This window comes from Leptodactylus fuscus, chromosome 2 (assembly GCF_031893055.1).
Source record: "Leptodactylus fuscus isolate aLepFus1 chromosome 2, aLepFus1.hap2, whole genome shotgun sequence".
Taxonomy (NCBI): domain Eukaryota; kingdom Metazoa; phylum Chordata; class Amphibia; order Anura; family Leptodactylidae; genus Leptodactylus; species Leptodactylus fuscus.
The window spans coordinates 274,232,185-274,254,001 of NC_134266.1; the positions used below are offsets into that span (position 1 = coordinate 274,232,185).

The window sequence follows — 21,817 nt, forward strand, 5'->3', positions numbered from 1 at the left end:
TCTCCCCGTCCTCATCTCTCTTCCTCCCTCCCCCTTGTTGTCCCTCTCCCCGTCCTCACCTCTCTTCCTCCCTCTCCCCGTCCTCACCGCTCTTCCTCCCCCTCCTTGTCCCTCTCCCCGTCCTCACCTCTCTTCCTCCCCCTTGTTGTCCCTCTCCCCGTCCTCATCTCTCTTCCTCCCTCCCCCTTGTTGTCCCTCTCCCCGTCCTCACCTCTCTTCCTCCCTCTCCCCGTCCTCACCGCTCTTCCTCCCCCTCCTTGTCCCTCTCCCCGTCCTCACCTTTCTTCCTCCCCCTTGTTGTCCCTCTCCCCGTCCTCACCGCTCTTCCTCCCCCTCCTTGTCCCTCTCCCCGTCCTCACCTTTCTTCCTCCCCCTTGTTGTCCCTCTCCCCGTCCTCACCTTTCTTCCTCCCCCTTGTTGTCCCTCTCCCCGTCCTCACCTTTCTTCCTCCCCCTTGTTGTCCCTCTCCCCGTCCTCACCGCTCTTCCTCCCCCTCCTTGTCCCTCTCCCCGTCCTCACCTTTCTTCCTCCCCCTTGTTGTCCCTCTCCCCGTCCTCACCTTTCTTCCTCCCCCTTGTTGTCCCTCTCCCCGTCCTCACCTTTCTTCCTCCCCCTTGTTGTCCCTCTCCCCGTCCTCACCGCTCTTCCTCCCCCTCCTTGTCCCTCTCCCCGTCCTCACCTTTCTTCCTCCCCCTTGTTGTCCCTCTCCCCGTCCTCACCTTTCTTCCTCCCCCTTGTTGTCCCTCTCCCCGTCCTCACCTCTCTTCCTCCCTCTCACGGTTCTTCCATTCTTACTTCCCCGGCTCTTCATCCTGTCTCCCCGCTGTCATATGGTTTTCCCCGCCTTCACACGGAGGCTTCTCTCCTGTCTCCTGGCAACCATACGCTGCCACTTCCGCTTCCGCCCGCAGAGGCCAATCAGGATGGAGAGAAGCCTAGGCCGCAGGGGGTTCTGGGAGTGACAGTTGGACACGATACGTCACGTGACCAGTATAAACACTGAGCGGCGCTATCTGGGATTTGCAGTTCTGTAGAAGTGACCACAGAGAGCCGAACACTGCGCGGTCATCGCCATCACAGGGCAGATGTATGAGCGGCGGAGACTAGTGGTGCCTACAATCACACCCTTCAGGCATACTTCTGTTGTTGTTCACATCTCTCTATACTAATAAAGTTATTGCAAAATGTTTCCGTAGGTAAATATTAATAAAGTTATTTTGAAGTTAAAAAAAAATTCAAACAGATAGAACGCTTCTCCCAGCGTGCTCTGCGCGGTGACGTCAGATCCGAGGGCACCAATTGGCGGGCGGGGCTTGCTGTCTCCACGGAAACCCCAGTGGCTGGTGGGCTGAGGCCTGGAGGGGACGGTGATAGTGACGGTAAGTATGACGGGAGGGTGCGGGGGCTGTACCGGATACAGAGGTGGGGGAGTATACAGGGGGGCAGGGAGACCGAGGAGGAGGAACCCGGACACCTGGAAGATGAGAGAGCTATATATAGACTGCTGTGTTATTATATACGGAGGGGGAGAACAATATCATCACAATAGGTGTGTGGTATACTGAGGAGACAGGCAGTCAGTGCTATATACACACAGTGATGTCACAGTACAGAGATAATACACACAGTGATGTCACAGTACAGGATAATACACACAGTGATGTCACAGTACAGGATAATACACACAGTGATGTCACAGTACAGGATAATACACACAGTGATGTCACAGTACAGAGATAATACACACAGTGATGTCACAGTACAGGATAATACACACAGTGATGTCACAGTACAGGATAATACACACAGTGATGTCACAGTACAGAGATAATACACACAGTGATGTCACAGTACAGAGATAATACACACAGTGATGTCACAGTACAGGATAATACACACAGTGATGTCACAGTACAGAGATAATACACACAGTGATGTCACAGTACAGAGATAATACACACAGTGATGTCACAGTACAGAGATAATACACACAGTGATGTCACAGTACAGGGATAATACACACAGTGATGTCACAGTACAGGGATAATACACACAGTGATGTCACAGTACAGGGATAATACACACAGTGATGTCACAGTACAGGGATAATACACACAGTGATGTCACAGTACAGGATAATACACACAGTGATGTCACAGTACAGGATAATACACACAGTGATGTCACAGTACAGGATAATACACACAGTGATGTCACAGTACAGAGATAATACACACAGTGATGTCACAGTACAGGGATAATACACACAGTGATGTCACAGTACAGAGATAATACACACAGTGATGTCACAGTACAGGATAATACACACAGTGATGTCACAGTACAGGATAATACACACAGTGATGTCACAGTACAGGATAATACACACAGTGATGTCACAGTACAGGGATAATACACACAGTGATGTCACAGTACAGGGATAATACACACAGTGATGTCACAGTACAGAGATAATACACACAGTGATGTCACAGTACAGGATAATACACACAGTGATGTCACAGTACAGGGATAATACACACAGTGATGTCACAGTACAGGATAATACACACAGTGATGTCACAGTACAGAGATAATACACACAGTGATGTCACAGTACAGGATAATACACACGGTGATGTCACAGTACAGAGATAATACACACGGTGATGTCACAGTACAGAGATAATACACACGGTGATGTCACAGTACAGAGATAATACACACAGTAATGTCACAGTACAGAGATAATACACACAGTGATGTCACAGTACAGAGATAATACACACAGTGATGTCACAGTACAGAGATAATACACACAGTGATGTCACAGTACAGAGATAATACACACAGTGATGTCACAGTACAGAGATAATACACACTGTGATGTCACAGTACAGAGATAATACACACTGTGATGTCACAGTACAGAGATAATACACACAGTGATGTCACAGTACAGAGATAATACACACAGTGATGTCACAGTACAGAGATAATACACACAGTGATGTCACAGTACAGGATAATACACACAGTGATGTCACAGTACAGAGATAATACACACAGTGATGTCACAGTACAGGATAATACACACAGTGATGTCACAGTACAGAGATAATACACACAGTGATGTCACAGTACAGAGATTATACACACAGTGATGTCACAGTACAGAGATAATACACACAGTGATGTCACAGTACAGAGATAATACACACAGTGATGTCACAGTACAGGATAATACACACAGTGATGTCACAGTACAGGGATAATACACACAGTGATGTCACAGTACAGGGATAATACACACAGTGATGTCACAGTACAGAGATAATACACACAGTGATGTCACAGTACAGGGATAATACACACAGTGATGTCACAGTACAGAGATAATACACACAGTGATGTCACAGTACAGGGATAATACACACAGTGATGTCACAGTACAGGGATAATACACACAGTGATGTCACAATACAGAGATAATACACACAGTGATGTCACAGTACAGGATAATACACACAGTGATGTCACAGTACAGGGATAATACACACAGTGATGTCACAATACAGAGATAATACACACAGTGATGTCACAGTACAGGATAATACACACAGTGATGTCACAGTACAGGATAATACACACAGTGATGTCACAGTACAGAGATAATACACACAGTGATGTCACAGTACAGGATAATACACACAGTGATGTCACAGTACAGGATAATACACACAGTGATGTCACAGTACAGGATAATACACACAGTGATGTCACAGTACAGAGATAATACACACAGTGATGTCACAGTACAGGGATAATACACACAGTGATGTCACAGTACAGAGATAATACACACAGTGATGTCACAGTACAGAGATAATACACACAGTGATGTCACAGTACAGGGATAATACACACAGTGATGTCACAGTACAGGGATAATACACACAGTGATGTCACAGTACAGAGATAATACACACAGTGATGTCACAGTACAGGGATAATACACACAGTGATGTCACAGTACAGAGATAATACACACAGTGATGTCACAGTACAGGGATAATACACACAGTGATGTCACAGTACAGGATAATACACACAGTGATGTCACAGTACAGGATAATACACACAGTGATGTCACAGTACAGAGATAATACACACAGTGATGTCACAGTACAGAGATAATACACACAGTGATGTCACAGTACAGGATAATACACACAGTGATGTCACAGTACAGAGATAATACACACAGTGATGTCACAGTACAGGATAATACACACAGTGATGTCACAGTACAGAGATAATACACACAGTGATGTCACAGTACAGGGATAATACACACAGTGATGTCACAGTACAGGATAATACACACAGTGATGTCACAGTACAGGATAATACACACAGTGATGTCACAGTACAGGGATAATACACACAGTGATGTCACAGTACAGGGATAATACACACAGTGATGTCACAGTACAGAGATAATACACACAGCGATGTCACAGTACAGGGATAATACACACAGTGATGTCACAGTACAGGATAATACACACAGTGATGTCACAGTACAGGGATAATACACACAGTGATGTCACAGTACAGGGATAATACACACAGTGATGTCACAGTATAGATATCTGACCTGGCTTGTACTGACTGCTGTGATGTCATTGTTACTGTCTGTAATCACATAATGTGAAGCTTCTGCAAAATCTTATTGAGTTTGGGGTGTTTGATTTCAGTTGAGCTGTGTATTATGATGTTCCGCAGCAGATGAGATTTGTATTATGAGGTTCTGTAGCAGCTGGGTGACTCTAGGGGGCGCCTCACCAGCACTGCTGTAACCTGCGTCATGTGTTGGTTTTGGCTCCGCTCCTCAGGCCCAGTTCACACTTGTCTTCTCACCATCTCGGTGATATTCGCTGACGCTGCAGGTTTCTTGTCTTCCACAGAACATGTCTACCATGGAGAAGCAGCTTCACCTGGGCCGGTTGCCCCCACGTCCTCCTTTACCAGGCGGCCTGCAGTCTGGGTCCAAGATGAGAATGGGGTAAGAGAGGGCGAGCGCGGTCACTGTGGCACTAGGTCTGGTTGGCTGGGATTTAAAGGGAATGTCTTAAAGAAACCCCGCAAAACAGCTGATGAATGTAAATGACTGTCAGGAATTAATAAGAATAATAAAGATGTCATATTTGCCACTAGAGGGAGCAGTACCTGTGTGCTGTATTAACCCCTTATTGTGTGTAGACATGGCGGCTTCTCTGGAGCTGAATGGCCGCCATCGCTGCTGGGTCTCCACTGTATTATAGTGCGGGCACAGATCGCGGGCATTAACCACTCTGACCAAGGTACGGTTTTCCCGAAGGCACATGGGCGCCGCCATTTTGGGGTGGATCTATTACAATGACAGCTGGAGCCTATTGACGTTGCCTTGTCATTCGGTTACATTGTTAGGCCATCTGTATTTCTCAAAACACTACAATCCATTGGTGATCAGACCTCTGGGGTCCAAGATCCCTCGGGGGGCCTAACATGAAATCCACAAAAAAGGTCTAAAATTTCCAATCAACCCCCCCCCCCCCCCCCGAAACACATACACCCCTCCCCCGCCAACTGGAAAACCCCTTTAAGTACCTTGGATGATGTCATCAGTAGTGGCAGCAGCGACCGTAAACCTGTGTACTGTGCGGTGCTCCCTCTAGTGGCCAATAGTAAGGGTTTTTTTTAAAGAATTTTTAATATTTCATGACCTTAAAAAAAAAAAAAATAAAGTCATTTTCGTTTTGGTTTATGACACAACGCCCCGATATCTGATCTATCCTGTAACATCTGGTCACAGACTTTGCGGACTATCTGAGGACTTTCCCCTCTATATAATGACGTCTCGGCGCTTCTTATTTCTAGGCCAGGACGGAAGCGGGATTTCTCGCCGGTGCCCTGGAGTCAGTATTTCGAGTCCATGGAAGATGTGGTCGTGGAAAGTGAAACCGGCAAAGATATATCCTTCACTGTGTCATGGGGGGTGCGAGGGCCACGCTTATTATTGGGGTTTCTTAAAGGGGGACTGGGACCTATGTTGCCCAGTGTAAAGGATTCATAAATGAGGCCCCCTCCCCATCAAATTTGTCAGAGCTGTGTTGGGGGATCATATGGACTGGCTATTCCTCCATATACATGCATTCAAGTTCCCTATGAAGCACCTAACTGGTTTTTAGGAGACTTCAGCAGACCTAGGGGGCGCTATGAGGGCAAAAGAAAGAGCTTGACTAGCTGTAGCAGAGCGAGGGAATTCTATCTCATTGAGCCCATCTCTTCCTTAACGGTGAGCACAGCTTTCGTATATACAAGAGTGGATCCGAGGGGCCCGTCTTGCTGCTGCTTCATGGAGGCGGACATTCTGCCCTGTCCTGGGCTGTGTTTACTGTGAGTGTGGAGACTGCACGAAGATGGGGTGCAGGGGAGGTCAGAGGGGGTGCAGTGATGGAGGAGGAGGTTCAGGAAAGTAAGAAGACATGGAATGGTAGAGGGGGTGCAGGTGGTGGGTGGGAGGAGAGCACTGGGGTGCAGGGTGGCATGATGGTAGCGGAGGTGCAGCAGAGCCTGTAGAGAGAGAGTGTGTGTGTGTGTGTGTGTGTGTGTGTGTGTGTGTGCGTGCGTGCGTGCGTGCGTGCGTGCGTGCGTGCGTGCGTGCTTTTTACAGGGATGCTGCGAGTTATAGTGGAGGTGTAGGGGGGCATGTTAGAAGGGGGTCACAAAGTTTCAAAAAGCAATGATGTAAGTAAATGTGTAGCAGAGCATGCAATGTGGGGGTCACAGGGGTGCAGCAGGTGCAGCAGAGCATGTAATGTGGGGGTCAGGGGTGCAGCAGAGCATGTAATGTGGGGGTCAGGGGTGCAGCAGAGCATGTCATGTGGGGGTCACAGAGGTGCAGCAGGTGCAGCAGAGCATGTGGAATGGGGTCCTGGGATGCGACTAGCTATGTTTGGGGTGTAAAGGATCATGTTAGCTGTGGTAAGGTGCAGCTGTGTTGGAAGTGGAAGTGCAGCACAGCATGGGGGGGGGGGGGGGGTCACAGCGGTACAGCCATACAGCCGCCCATGAAGCAGAGTTGTATATTGGCTTTGGGGGTCAGGGGTTCAGCAAGCTATGGAGGAGGTGTAGTGGAACCTGATGGAAGTGGAGGTGCAGGAGAGCAGGGGGTTCACAGGGGTGCAGCAATGTAAAGGCAGGGGAGAGTTATATTGAATGGGGGTCACAAAGGTGCAGGAGGCCGTCAGTATGGGGGCCAGAATAAGACTCGACTAACCACAGGACCATTGTATTTTATTTTTACTCTCAGACGGCGATCATCAGCCGCATTCAGTGTCGAGTTGTGGCGTTAGATCAGCGGGGTCACGGTGAGTATTGGGCCCGCCCTCCTGACTATATACACTAATATCTGTGTAATATCTGCTTGTCAGATATATATATTACCCATATGATTTGTGTTTTAGGAGAGACCAAGGTGAGGAACCCCGAGGACCTGTCAGCAGAAACCATGGCCCGGTGAGTCTGAGGCGCTCCCCTTGTCCTTCGAGTCATCGTCTTCTATTCTGCTCTTTTTTTGACTGGTTTTGGGAGGGCTAGGTGACAACCAATATGGCCGCCTTTACCGTCTCTGCCTGTGTAACAGTCTGTAGGGGTCTGACCTCGCATATTCTCATACATGACTTCTTATATGTTACAGGGACATTGGTAACGTGGTGGAAGCCTTGTATGGAGACCTCCCCCCTCCCATCATGCTCATCGGACACAGTATGGGGGGAGCGATCGCCGTCCACACCGCCGCAGCCAATCTCATCCCCAGCTTGCTGGGACTCTGCATGATCGACGTTGTGGAAGGTCAGAGTCCTGTCGTAGCTGGAGAATAGGAGATATGGCCCTATGATAAGCCTGAGCTCATGTGTGCACCCACAGAATGTTTCCCTTCACTACGCTGTGTAACCTCTTCCTTCTTCCCCAGATGATATTCAGGAGTTTCGGCTCCAGGATTAGATATAGGGAACAAACGTATGATCACGGGGGGCCCCACTGGTCACTGGAATGGGGGTCCTGAGTCTCTGGTGGACCAGACACATTCCCTGGATGGCCAGTAGGTTTCCCCGTGTACTGTACGTTGCATCATTCGATACTGTCAACCGCTCCCCCAATGATTGCGCTTTATCCTGATGGGTCTGGGCCCTGGGGTTCAGGTTTTGGGCCACTAAGGCCTTGGGCTTGAGGTTTTTTCCCCACGGTAGCTCCAGACTTTAATCTATACTCTTCCTATTTCTCAGGAACCGCCATGGACGCCCTGAACAGTATGCAGAACTTCCTGCGCAGCCGCCCCAAGACCTTCAAGTCCCTGGAGAACGCCATTGAATGGAGGTCAGTACTTACAGGTCTCGCCAGATTGTAGACAATCAAAAACTGCCTGCTTTAGTATGAATGCGTCCTGACTACAACTACATCTCCCTCAGTGTGAAGAGTGGTCAGATCCGGAATTTGGACTCTGCTCGGGTCTCCATGGTGGGACAAGTCAAGCAGTGAGTATTAGGGCTGACACTTGTATGGCCGACGGCTACGACTCCCAACTCTCCACTTAACGGGCACGGTTGGCTTGGCCGAGTGTGCATGTTTGTTTCTAGGAGCAGCTTTCTCTCGGGTCCTGATGATTTTGGTTTTGGCAGTCACATAATGACATGACGTCCGCTGCAGGATCATATGACCGTGCTTGGCTGTCCATAGTCATGTCATGGCTGATATCATGTCATCATTCACTTCAGTAGGAAAAGCGTCAGGGCCTGGTGGAAACGGGGGAGGGGCAAGTTTATTGGATAATTTGGTTGCTGGTTATTGTGTATTCGGCGAGCTAGGGTGGGATGATGGTTGTCCTGTGTGCACAGACTGGATTCTGAGGCAAGAGCGAGAATCTTTACCTGGCTGGACGTCTTCCGCCTGCTAAGATGAAGGCGCTTCAGATCAGGCTTTACAAATGTCCGGTCACCCGATGTAAGATGGCCTGTGCTGCTCTCTGTAGGTGTGAAGAAGCCACAAGTCCTGAAGGACCAAAAGCTTTAGTGGAAGGAATCATTGAGGAAGAGGAAGAAGATGAAGAGGAGAACGGAGGCCAGTCCATTAACAAAAGGAAGAAGGAGGACGATACGGAGGTGAGAGGAGGAGGAGGAGGGAGCAGCCCTGAGTCTGTGAGCGCTCATAGGGTTAAACCTAACCTCTTCTGTTTGGTCTGTTTCAGACGAAGAAGGAGCGCCCCTATACCTGGAGGATCGAGCTGTCCAAAACCGAGAAATACTGGGAAGGCTGGTTCAGGGGTCTGTCCAATCTCTTCCTCGGCTGCTCGATTCCTAAACAGCTCCTCCTGGCAGGTGAGCGGCATCCCGGCATGTTTTGGGTCACTTATAGTCGGGTGTAATGTCGGCACTTTTTGTATTATGGAGCATATCATCAGCACCAGAGACACTTGTAGTGCACCAGCACCGGGTCTGATGGATGGCAGGAAGCCTCGGTGCTATATCAAGAAGAACAAGTCCTACAGCCTATATTATTATGATCAATTTGTCACCAGGCACCCCCACAGATCAGCTGTTTGAGGAGAGCACCATAGCTTCAGCACTATTTACTAGCCACAGCTCCGTTCCTTGTATTGTGGCTGTGCTTTGTGCTTTGTATGGCAGCTCAGCCCCATTCAATTTAATGGGACCGAGCTGCAGGTAGATGATGAATGAATATCACTGGCCTTTAGAGTGGAAGTGGTAACGTCAAAAGTGGTGCTGCAGCGTCAGTCAGCTGATCACGTGGAGGCCTTGGATGTTGAATTACCACTGATCAGATATTGATCCTATATAAGGGATTGTCCGAGCCAACCTCAGGTTAAGCCATAAATACCTGATTGGAACGGGGCTGACTAGTAGCATGGAGCCACTCCCGGCTCTCGTCCTGTACACAATGCAGGGCCTGAAGTAGAAAGCTCCTTCCGTTTGTATCATGGCCGCCTGCCGTGACTGCAGCTCAGCTCACATTGGCATGATTGCTAGCAATGCTGCAGTGAAGGCGCCCAGCTGCTATACAGTGGATGGAGCTTTCTGCTTTCAGTTTAGTATTGTGTACATGAGGATAGGCCATAAAAAAATTAAGCCTGAACAGACCCTTCAAATCCCTGAAATCCCCATTTAAAGGAGTCAGGACTACCACCCGCCATTGCGCTCCTATTGTCTGTAGGCGCTGTGTGATCCTGCAGCTCATCCCCATTCACATGACGAGGCCAGACATGGACGTATATGTTTGTTGCAGCATTGTGCGGGTGAAGGGGATCTTTTTTTGTAGGTATATCTCACGAAGAATACTTGAGTGCGCCCTCATTGTGTGCCTACTCTCGCCAGAAGGGGGCACACTCAGCAAAGGGGCATACAGGTGACTCCAGGCTTTATACCGGCCATATTACTATTCTGTGTAGCCCTGCTGTCATCCTACGTACTGGTAGATCGGCCTGATCATAGGACTGGATGATTTCTGATATTTTCCCCCTTTTTTTCTGTTTGTGCTTTTAGGAGTGGACAGATTGGACAAAGACCTCACAATAGGACAGATGCAGGGTAAGAGCACCGGGCTCGGGGGTTTAGGTCATATCTTCGCCCCCCCCCCCAGGTCCTGCAGATAACCTCCCTGGAGATGGGTGCTGTTACATACGGCCCATTCTAATTAATAGGTGACCCTATAAAACGTGGTCTTGCTGAGTCCTCCAAAGCCCCCAGTGTTGTAGAGTCGCAGACCGCAAGGTATCCTGGTCCTAGAACCGCACTAGTAGAATGCAACGCATATCAGGAAGGTTGGGGGAGGGTCTGAGATGCCGTGTCCTATTGGTTGAGGGTCTGAGATGCCATGTCCTATCATGCGAGGATCGGAGGTACGCCATAGCAGGCACGCGGGGTTTGGTTTTGATCTACGGTTGTCTGTATCCGCTCATGGACGTCTTATGTCTTTCATTTCAGGCAAGTTCCAGATGCAGGTTCTTCCGCAGTGCGGCCATGCTGTACATGAAGACGCTCCAGATAAAGTAAGATGTTATGTTTGAGGACTACTAAAGGCAAGGTCGGCCATGTACTTTGCCTTCGTCACTCCTCCGTTGTAGAGCGGCGTCTTTGGTCCCCCATTGCTGGAGCTGTGAGATGACCTCACCGACTAGACCTAGATTAGCGATAGACGGAAGCTTTAGTTGGTGATGCCATCTTGGAGCGCCAGCAATGGGATGGTGACGAGCGAAATGGGCAAAGGGGTGGCAACCTTACCACCCATACCTCCTGAGTATGCTATATCTACAGTGTGACCCCTTCCTTCTAAGAATCATTGGGGGGTCCAAAGGTCTGGACTGATCATAACGAAATGGCCCCTTTTTCTAAAGTTATCCAGTTTCTAATAGAATGTTAGATCTGCATTGGTCCAACATCTGGGACCCTCGCAGATCAGCTGCACTGGGGTAGCACAGCTCCCGGCAATGTTTGCATGTAGTTGTCAGTACGAAGTGCTTCAGTAGCTAAACCCTCAACTACCCTTGTGGGGTTCCCGGCTTGTAGGTGTCACCGCCCTGGTACAGATGTAATATTGGTCTTTTGTCCTAATATTAGAAATGAAGTAACCCTTTAATGTCAGAGCTGTACTGTCCACCGTGTGGCGCTATAACTCTCTCTCTATAAGCTGATGTAATGTCTTCTCCTCCTCACAGGTCTCTGAGGCCGTCGCCACCTTCTTGGTGCGTCATCGATTTGCAGAACCAGTCGGGGGATTTCAGTGGTAAGAACGTAACGTTAACCCTGCGTGTAGTCAGGATATTATGGTTGCTCATTGCCTCAGCTCAGATAGGGAGCGCTGATTGGGGTTGAGCCGATCTTGAGATTTCAGGATCGATTTTAAAATCCGGTTTCTGATCATTTTTCAGCCGATCCCGATCACTCAACCCCATTAATGATATATAGATGAATGGGGTTGAGCCGATCTCGATCCCACCGGAAAACATCAGGATCGGAATTCCGATCGCAATCCTGAAATCTACTCGATCTAATCTGATCTGTTGCGATCCCGATCGCTCACCCTTAGTGCTGATCCCCCTTATGACCTGTTTTCTCCTTTGCCGCAGCGTGTTCCCGGCCTGTTAGTGCCCTGCGGTCGGCGGGCGCGCCATCGTCTTGTAAATACCTTGCTCCAGAGGCCACAGCGATGATCCCGGCTCCTCTTCATCGTCCCTGGTACAGCAGAGCGACGCCTCCATCAGTACATGCCAATCAATACCACAGTCAAGTATCCATGGTGTCTCTTCTTCCTCCTTTTCCCAGTCGGGGGGCGCTGTTGCTCATCATACTCTGTGGACCGATGACCTGCTCATCCCGGAGGTGACGGCGGCGTATCTCCATTAACACTTACGGTCACAGTTTGGAGGAGTGTAATCTATTCAGGGGGGTCGCTAGTGCCCCCTGCTGGTGAGAGCCATGCAGACCCTTGTTTATTTTTCCTTATTTTAATCATGTACTGTGTCGCTTCTACGGTTTCCGAATTCTCATTGGATGTGTAGCTTTGTTCTGAAGATTTCAGTACATCTTAATATGGGGGATCCCTACCGAATCTGAGAACAGGGGGTCCTGTGTCACCATTTGAATGGAGCATTGCTTAAACTGGTAGGGTCGGACACCCAGGACCCCCACAGATCAGTAGGGGCAATTTGTATCTGCATCATAGGCCATGTGACGTCCTATCCATTGATCTCATGACTTTGTCGCAGGTCAGTCCCATTCAAGTGTTTGGCGATGAGTTGCAATACCAAGCACTGCCACTATGCAATGTACGGCGCTGTGCTTGGTACGTATTGATAAGGCTGTAGTGCTCAGTCTTTTATAACAGCTGATCAGTGGGGGGCCTGGATGTCGGGGTGCCACACTAATCTTCTATTGATGGTCTATTCTAAGGCTAGGTCCTCCATTGTTATGCCTGGAAAACCCCTTTAAGAAAACCTCCGCTCCATTCACTGTCTATGGAACTACTGAGATAGTGACGCGCAGTCATTGGTTGTCTCCGTCAGTCCCATAGACATCTGTATGACCAACTCGCCATTGGGGGGCCCCTTCTCATGATTAGTGAGGATCCCCTAGCCAGCAGATAATTGATTATGACTGGAGTATCCCTTTAATGATTGTAACTTTCCAATCACAAGCCACAGCCTGGGGGTTCTCCAGTATCCATGGTCAGCGCTGGTGCCATAAAGCAGGATGCTGTGATTCACAGATTCAATATGGCGGAGTGTTCCTCTTGCAGCGGTTGTCGCGCCGTCGCCGCAGTCACACTCCTCATGGACTTTACCACAAGATCAGAGTTTTGCTTTGTGGCCGGGGTTGTTTTTCTGTTGATGAATGTAAACCTTTTATTTATGGACAGAAGTACGAGAAGGCGAATAAAACTGCGACTAAACCTTCCCGCCGACTCCGAGCGTCCGGGTCAGGAGCCACAATAAAGGCCATACAGTCATCCGTGGTGATGGGGGCGCTGTGTGTTATTACAGGGGGAAGGGTACTAACTATGGAATCTGACAACTACATAATAGTGTGGGGAAAGTCAGGGAGACGGAGAGAACAAAGCCTGAGACGGGGGAGGGGTGATGGGGTCTCCGTAATCAGAAGAGCGTACATACAGGTCCTACAGTATACAGTAACACATCTGTACACACACAGTATACACCGTATATACAGTCCTATGAAAAAGTTTGGGCACCCCTATTAATCTTAATCATTTTTAGTTCTAAATATTTTGGTGTTTGCAGCAGCCATTTCAGTTTGATATATCTAATAACTGATGGACACAGTAATATTTCAGGATTGAAATGAGGTTTATTGTACTAACAGAAAATGTGCAATATGCAATAAACCAAAATTTGACCAGTGCAAAAGTATGGGCACCTCAACAGAAAAGTGACATTAATATTTAGTACATCCTCCTTTTGCAAAGATAACAGCCTCTAGTCGCTTCCTGTAGCTTTTAATCAGTTCCTGGATCCTGGATGAAGGTATTTTGGACCATTTCTTTCTACAAAACAATTCAAGTTCAGTTAAGTTTGATGGTCGCCGAACATGGACAGCCCGCTTCAAATGATCTGAAAACAAAGATTGTTCAACATAGTTGTTCAGGGGAAGGATACAAAACGTTGTCTCAGAGATTTAACCTGTCAGTTTCCACTGTGAGGAACATAGTAAGGAAATGGAAGACCACAGGGACAGTTCTTGTTAAGCCCAGAAGTGGCAGGCCAAGAAAAATATCAGAAAGGCAGAGAAGAAGAATGGTGAGAAGAGTTAAGGACAATCCACAGACCACCTCCAAAGAGCTGCAGCATCATCTTGCTGCAGATGGTGTCACTGTGCATCGGTCAACTATACAGCGCACTTTGCACAAATAGAAGCTGTATGGGAGAGTGATGAGAAAGAAGCCGTTTCTGCACGTACGCCACAAATAGAGTTGCCTGAGGTATGAAAAAGCACATTTGGACAAGGCAGCTTCATTTTGGAAACAAAAATTGAGTTGTTTGGTTATAAAAAAAGGCGTTATGCATGGCGTCCAAAAAGAAACAGCATTCCAAGAAAAACACATGCTACCCACTGTAAAATTTGGTGGAGGTTCCATCATGCTTTGGGGCTGTGTGGCCAATGCCGGCATCGGGAATCTTGTTAAAGTTGAGGGTCGCATGGATTCCACTCAGTATCAGCAGATTCTTGAGAATAATGTTCAAGAATCAGTGACGAAGTTGAAGTTACGCCGGGGATGGATATTTCAGCAAGACAATGATCCAAAACACCGCTCCAAATCCTCAGGCATTCATGCAGAGGAACAATTACAATGTTTTGGAATGGCCATCCCAGTCCCCAGACCTGAATATCATTGAACATCTGTGGGATGATTTGAAGCGGGCTGTCCATGCTCGGCGACCATCTAACTTAACTGAACTTGAATTGTTTGTCCAAAATACCTTTATCCAGGATCCAGGAACTGATTAAAAGCTACAGGAAGCGACTAGAGGCTGTTATCTTTGCAAAAGGAGGGTCTACTAAATATTAATGTCACTTTTCTGTTGAGGTGCCCATACTTTTGCACCAGTCAAATTTTGGTTTAATGCATATTGCACATTTTCTGTTAGTACAATAAACCTCATTTCAATCCTGAAATATTACTGTGTCCATCAGTTATTAGATATATCAAACTGAAATGGCTGTTGCAAATACCAAAATATTTAGAACTAAAAATGATTAAGATTAATAGGGGTGCCCAAACTTTTTCATAGGACTGTAGAAGCCTGGTCCTACACACACCATGTACACTCTCCATATGGCCACCAGAGGGCGCCCTCATCCTGGAGGACAGCGGGATTTAGGAATCATTTACCATGCACAATATGAGTTTGATATCGTCTACTGAGCTGTATCTAATCCCCTCCTGTGTGATACTGTATACTGAGCTGTATCTAATCCTATCCTGTGTGATACTGTATACTGAGCTGTAGCTAATCCTATCCTGTGTGATACTGTATACTGAGCTGTATCTAATCCTATCCTGTGTGATACAGATGTAGCAGAGTTAGAGGGGTTGTGCTGTTCTGGATACTCGTCCCCTGCTTTGTGGCTCGGGGTTCAGTGTCTGTTTGCAGGTTCCCCCAGTGAGCAGGAGGATGGAGGACCGAAAGTGCCCCTAACGCCACCTCGTGAATGGAACCCCAGTGTGGATAGCGGATCTGTGTCCATATTGGCAGAACCCCTTTAACTCTTCTACGTCTGTATCACACGGGACCACAACCCCTTTAACTCTGCTACATCTTTACATTCCTCCCCTGACCTCGCCCTTTCTATATAGGATCTGTCATCGTGCGGCCGGGTCACTGATTCTCTTCCCATGTGGATCAGCGATTGTCGGTGAAGGATTCTTCTGGGTTATATTCCTAAAAGATTGTTCTGGAATATTCCCATTCTACCCTTTCCATTTTACATCTGTTCTCCCACACTTCCATGCACGGCATCATCCCCCTGTCCTAGTGATAGACACATCTCTGCACCCTTAGTGTTCTAACTCATGAACAGAATGCTAGAGTCGCAGTGAAGACTGACACAATCCCTGGCTTAGCTGAAAAAAGGGACTTCTGGTGTATCTGCCCCATATCTGTCCAGATAATATTCCTTACATCCAGAACGTATACATCAGGGGGTGCTGACTGCAATGTATGGCCCGGGGTCATATGGTGGTACAATGGAGGCCTCTGATTCCTAGAGAATGGTATGTACTGGGGGGAGGGGAGATAGTTGTACAGGGGCGAATCAGACCCTATTTTTTAAAATTTCTCAAAGAGCTCTTCCCCTTAAAATCACCCTTAGATTGTCACCCAGCTTTCCTAGACGTCTGAATGGCAAATCTCCACTGCATTTATAATGTATTACTAAGCAGATTGACCATGTGTTTGTCAGATCCGAGCAGTGACAGAGGAGACTCCTGGCAGGTGAACGCTCTCTGCACAGTCACCAGGTGCTGCCGGGGGGCCCCGGAGAGCAGATCCCTGCCGCTGAGCTCGGTCTCACGCATGTCCCGAGCGTACGGACCGACGCCACAGACACGACAGCGGCTGCCACTTGTCTCCTGAGCTGATACACAAGGCAGGGAATGCTGGGATAGAGACATTGTGCCCCCACCTGGTCATACAAGTGAACTGCCCCTCCATCCCTTTCTATGATTTGTATTCAGCAGTCCTATAGAGACAGCGGGGTCCACGTGTGATCATTGCACCCTTCAGATGGAGATGAGCAAACTGGATTTTCCCCAAAACTTTGGGGGTTTGCCACCAAGGAATCTCTGTTCTAGTCTGTGATCTCGTCAGACCCCAGAGTATAGGGAGGTGCGGTACATAATAAACCCCAATACCTCTCCCTTTCAGATTCTTGTCTTCCACCCTACTTGCGGCCATCATGGTGGCATCTTGGGCCCCATATGCTGGTCCTGGTTCTCTGGGGTTACGTCGAGTGCACTGACATTGTGATGTGAGTGAGTCCTGCCGTAATGTGAGCTTTATATTAGGGAATTGTTATGTATGCAGCTCCCTAATATTGTGGATTCCACCTCACCCCCAGGGTAACAATCTTCCCCCAGCAGGTGCCCCTGATCTGCACCTCTCCCTGATATGTGATCTGTGAGGACCCCCGGGCTGAGCTGGAGAGGACGTCCCCGCACCCGGCTCCTTGTCTGTGGGATGAAAGGAGAAGATTCTTGTGCTGCTGACAGAGAACACAGCAGGAGGTGCGAAGACCCCGAGAAGAGGGACTGATCACATTTTGGAAAAGGTGCAGCTCATGGGATATGTCGTGGTTAGTTCATGGTTAATAGTAGCCTAGATGGTTTGCAGCAGTGAAAGAGTTAACGCTGGTTCTCCTGCCCCAAACAGGTGATGACACGAGGAGCTTTACAATTCTGGGAATTGCTGGTGCACCTACGTAGCGCTACTAGGGCCGGGCTCACACCATGTGAAGGGGTTAATATTAGCGCCCCCAGCTAGTTCAGGTCAGGCGACGCAGTTTATTTCAGCACTCCGGATATATGGAAGAGAATAGGTTAATGTCAGCTTCCCTTGTAGTCATTAAAGTTTTAGTTAATTTGAATATTCCTGGGGTCTAAGGCGGTGAAGCTTCAGCATCCCTGGGGGTCTGAGGCAGTGAAGGGGTTAATAGGCAGGTAGGAGGGACAAGGACCCCCCAATGGTTTCTTATTGACCTGTTCTAATAAAGAATTGGACATCCGTCTTAATATCCCTGGTGGTCTGGGGCCAGTAAAGCCGGTAACTGGAGCGTCCTAAGTGGTGTAGGGCAGTGAAGGGGTTCATTTCTGCATTCGAGGTGCTCTGTGGAAGGGAAGCAGTTAATTTCGGCCTCCTTGACTTTCTAGGGCAGGGTGTTGGTCCTTTTTAAACATCCCTGGTGGGCCGGTGTTGTTCATTTTCACACTTTGCAGCTTAGGGAAGCAGTGGGTTCATTCTCCCCTGGTGGTCTATGGTAGCATAGTGGCTGATTTTAAACATCCCTGGCGGTCTGGAGCAGTGCAGTGGTTTCTTTTAACATCTGGGTGGTGTATGGCATTGTACTGGTTTTTGGGCTGGTCCTGCACGATCCCTTCCTGCCATCCTGCAGCGTGTGGACAGGCTCTTTCTTCCTTTGTGTGTTGCAAGAACAATAAAGTGCGTACAAAGAATCGGGGACACGAGATGTTTATTACTTGTTACACAATGTGTCTCCTTCCACTATGTGACTGCAACCTCTTACAACATCAGCACCCTAAATACTCTGCACTGCTGGGGCACCCCAATTAACCTCCAACCAATATGTAACGTTCAATCTGTGCCCTCCCAATTGTCACATTTCCGGTCACCGCCCCGCTACTTGCTGCCTTGTCCCCCCCCCCCCCATGATCAGCACACTATGCTCCTGAAATACTCTGTGCTTTAGGGTCACCCTTCTCCTTCCTCTATGTAGTCTAGAAATGGACAAATCATCATCCCCAGAAGATCAGAACGCTCCTCTCCTGAAACACTCTGTGCTGCTGAGCGTAGTTGTTCCTTCTAACTGTCCACTTAAGTCCTCCCAACATTCTCCATTTCTGTCCTCCATGACACCTTTATGTAATAAGTCACTGCTGTCCTGATATCTCTATTCCTGAAGATCCTGCTCCTGCCTCCATTGGAAGATTGTTTCTAGATCTCCTTGTTCTAGACTCCAGGCCTGGACCTAGGTGGCCATTCTGCAAACGTCAAGGAGCTGAGAGCCATCGACTATGACATCCTCCAGTCATGGATACACGTCCACCTGCACTCTCTGGATCCTCTACTCCTCTTTATCTCCTAAGATGTCCGCCTGTCCTCTCAGGGTCCGCTAGTCTCCAGGGTTCAGGCCACACGGTCTCTTGAACTCTTGGCCGTACTCATGGATCCATTTGTTTGCCACTGCAGAAAATTGGAGACATGAGAGACGTCAGAAGATGCAATGAGGGTCAAGAAGAGTTCTCCGACCAAAGGATGTGGTCATGTGAGATCCTGAGTGGTGGGACACTGGCCCCGGGGCTGAAATTGTTCCACTTTGGTTCTAGAATGGTTGGTAGGCTCAGCTCAAGGCCCCCACCAATGGCTACCTAAATCTGTGATATACAACACCACCCTACACATAATATGGTTCCTATACTTTTTGGTACTCACCCCATTTACTTCCAACCAGTACTGGGCAGCCGGCGTGCAGCATGTCCTCATTACCCTCACCGTTCTTATGGAGGTTCCACCAGAAGATGGCAGCGTTCTGGAAAGAGACCCGTATGTATTATATACAGTCCTATACCTCACACATGTAATATATACAGTCCTATACCTCACACATGTAATATATACTGCCCTGTACCTCACACGTGTATTATATACAGTCCTATAATTCACATGTGTAATATATACTGCCCTATACCTCACATGTGTAATATATACTGCCCTATACCTTACATGTATAATATATACTGCCCTATACCTCACACGTGTAATATATACTGCCCTATACCTCACATGTGTAATATATACTGCCCTATACCTCACAAGTGTAATATATACTGCCCTATACCTCACATGTGTAATATATACTGCCCTATACCTCACACGTGTAATATATACTGTCCTATACCTCGCAGCATTATTATTATTATTGTTTATTTATATAGCACCATTAATTCCATGGTGCTTTACATTTGGGGGTTACATACAATACACAGAATATACAGGTAGATATAATACTAACAATGACTGACTTGCACAGTGGTGTAGAGGGCCCTGCCCGCGAGGGCTTACAATCTATGGGGGAAGGGGGTAGAGACAGAAGGAGAGGGGGAGACTGTACAGATGGTGGTGCGGTGATAGTGTTATTGGGGGGTGTAGGCCTTCCTGAATAGGGGAGTCTTCAGCGCCTTCTTGAATCCTGTGATTGTGGGGATCAGTCTTATGTGTCTTGGTAAGGAGTTCCAGAGTATGGGGGATGCACGGGAGAAGTCTTGGAGACGGTTGTGTGAGGAGCGGATGAGAGCAGAGCGGAGTAGGAGGTCATTGGAGGATCTGAGGTTACGTGTGGGCAGGTAGCGGGAGATTAGGTCAGAGATATATGGAGGGGACAGGTGAGGATGAGGTCAGAGATATATGGAGGGGACAGGTGAGGATGAGGTCAGAGATATATGGAGGGGACAGGTGAGGTCAGAGATATATGGAGGGGACAGGTGAGGTCAGAGATATATGGAGGGGACAGGTGAGGTCAGAGATATATGGAGGGGACAGGTGAGGTCAGAGATATATGGAGGGGACAGGTGAGGTCAGAGATATATGGAGGGGACAGGTGAGGTCAGAGATATATGGAGGGGACAGGTTGTGGATGAGGTCAGAGATATATGGAGGGGACAGGTGAGGTCAGAGATATATGGAGGGGACAGGTTGTGGATGGCTTTGTATGTTAGTGTTAGTAGCTTGAACTCAATTCGCTGGGCTATAGGTAGCCAGTGGAGGGACTGGCAGAGGGGAGCAGCCGATGAGGATCGGGGGGTGAGGTGGATTAAGCGAGCAGCGCAGTTTAGGGTGGACTGGAGGGGGCGAGGGTGTTTGCTGGGAGTCCATAGAGAAGGGTGTTGCAGTAGTCTAAGCGGGAGATTATGAGGGCCTGGACGAGCATCTTGGTAGTTTCCTGGGTGAGGAAGGAGCGGATTCGATGGATGTTCTTGAGCTGGAGGCGGCAGGAGGTGTTGAGGGTTTGAATATGTGGTTTGAAGGATAAGTCGGAGTCCAGGGTTACCCCAAGGCATCGGGCCTGTGGGACAGGGGTAAGTGGGGTTCCATTAACTTTAGTATATACTGCCCTATACCTCACATGTGTAATATATACAGTCCTATACCTCACACATGTAATATATACTGTCCTATACCTCACACATGTAATATATACTGCCCTATACCTCACATGTGTAATATATACAGTCCTATACCTCACACATGTAATATATACTGTCCTATACCTCACACATGTAATATATACTGCCCTATACCTCACATGTGTAATATATACAGTCCTATACCTCACACATGTAATATATACTGTCCTATACCTCACACATGTAATATATACTGTCCTATACCTCACATGTGTAATATATACAGTCCTATACCTCACACATGTAATATATACTGCCCTATACCTCACATGTGTAATATATACTGCCCTATACCTCACATGTGTAATATATACAGTCCTATACCTCACACATGTAATATATACTGCTCTGTACCTCACACGTGTAATATATACTGTCCTATACCTCACACGTGTAATATATACTGCCCTATACCTCACATGTGTAATATATACTGCCCTATACCTCACATGTGTAATATATACAGTCCTATACCTCACATGTGTAATATATACAGTCCTATACCTCACACGTGTAATATATACTGTCCTATACCTCACATGTGTATTATATACTGCCCTATACCTCACATGTGTAATATATACAGTCCTATACCTCACATGTGTATTATATACTGTCCTATACCTCACACGTGTAATATATACTGTCCTATACCTCACATGTGTATTATATACTGCCCTATACCTCACATGTGTAATATATACAGTCCTATACCTCACACGTGTAATATATACTGTCCTATACCTCACATGTGTATTATATA

At 47.8% G+C, this 21,817-nt stretch overlaps 3 protein-coding genes across 3 annotated transcripts in view; 1 reads left to right on the forward strand and 2 right to left on the reverse strand.

Moving 5' to 3' along the window:
• The window catches only part of C2CD3 (C2 domain containing 3 centriole elongation regulator), a 34,630-nt gene extending 33,756 nt beyond the window's left edge, over window positions 1–874 (reverse strand). Inside the window, exon 1 of the mRNA XM_075263007.1 lies at window positions 760–874. Within this exon, the coding sequence (XP_075119108.1) occupies window positions 760–811 (52 nt within the window). The 5' untranslated portion in view covers window positions 812–874. The remainder of the gene's footprint in view (window positions 1–759) is intronic.
• A 386-nt stretch (window positions 875–1,260) lies between these two features.
• Window positions 1,261–13,567, forward strand: PPME1 (protein phosphatase methylesterase 1). The gene is made up of 15 exons (XM_075266274.1): window positions 1,261–1,379; window positions 4,971–5,068; window positions 5,923–6,016; window positions 6,349–6,441; window positions 7,358–7,415; window positions 7,512–7,563; window positions 7,745–7,899; window positions 8,334–8,424; window positions 8,517–8,582; window positions 9,077–9,206; window positions 9,293–9,422; window positions 10,605–10,649; window positions 11,046–11,110; window positions 11,777–11,844; window positions 12,188–13,567. Exons 2-15 carry the CDS (start codon window positions 4,974–4,976, stop codon window positions 12,204–12,206), a joined length of 1,161 nt encoding a protein of 386 aa, XP_075122375.1. The 5' UTR covers window positions 1,261–1,379; window positions 4,971–4,973; the 3' UTR covers window positions 12,207–13,567.
• Window positions 13,568–18,796: 5,229 nt separating this feature from the next.
• The window catches only part of P4HA3 (prolyl 4-hydroxylase subunit alpha 3), a 49,858-nt gene continuing 46,837 nt past the window's right edge, over window positions 18,797–21,817 (reverse strand). The window contains exons 12-13 of the mRNA XM_075266287.1: window positions 19,304–19,400; window positions 18,797–19,054 (exon numbers count right to left, since the gene is read on the reverse strand). Coding sequence (XP_075122388.1) covers window positions 18,984–19,054; window positions 19,304–19,400 — 168 coding nt within the window. The 3' untranslated portion in view covers window positions 18,797–18,983. The remainder of the gene's footprint in view (window positions 19,055–19,303; window positions 19,401–21,817) is intronic.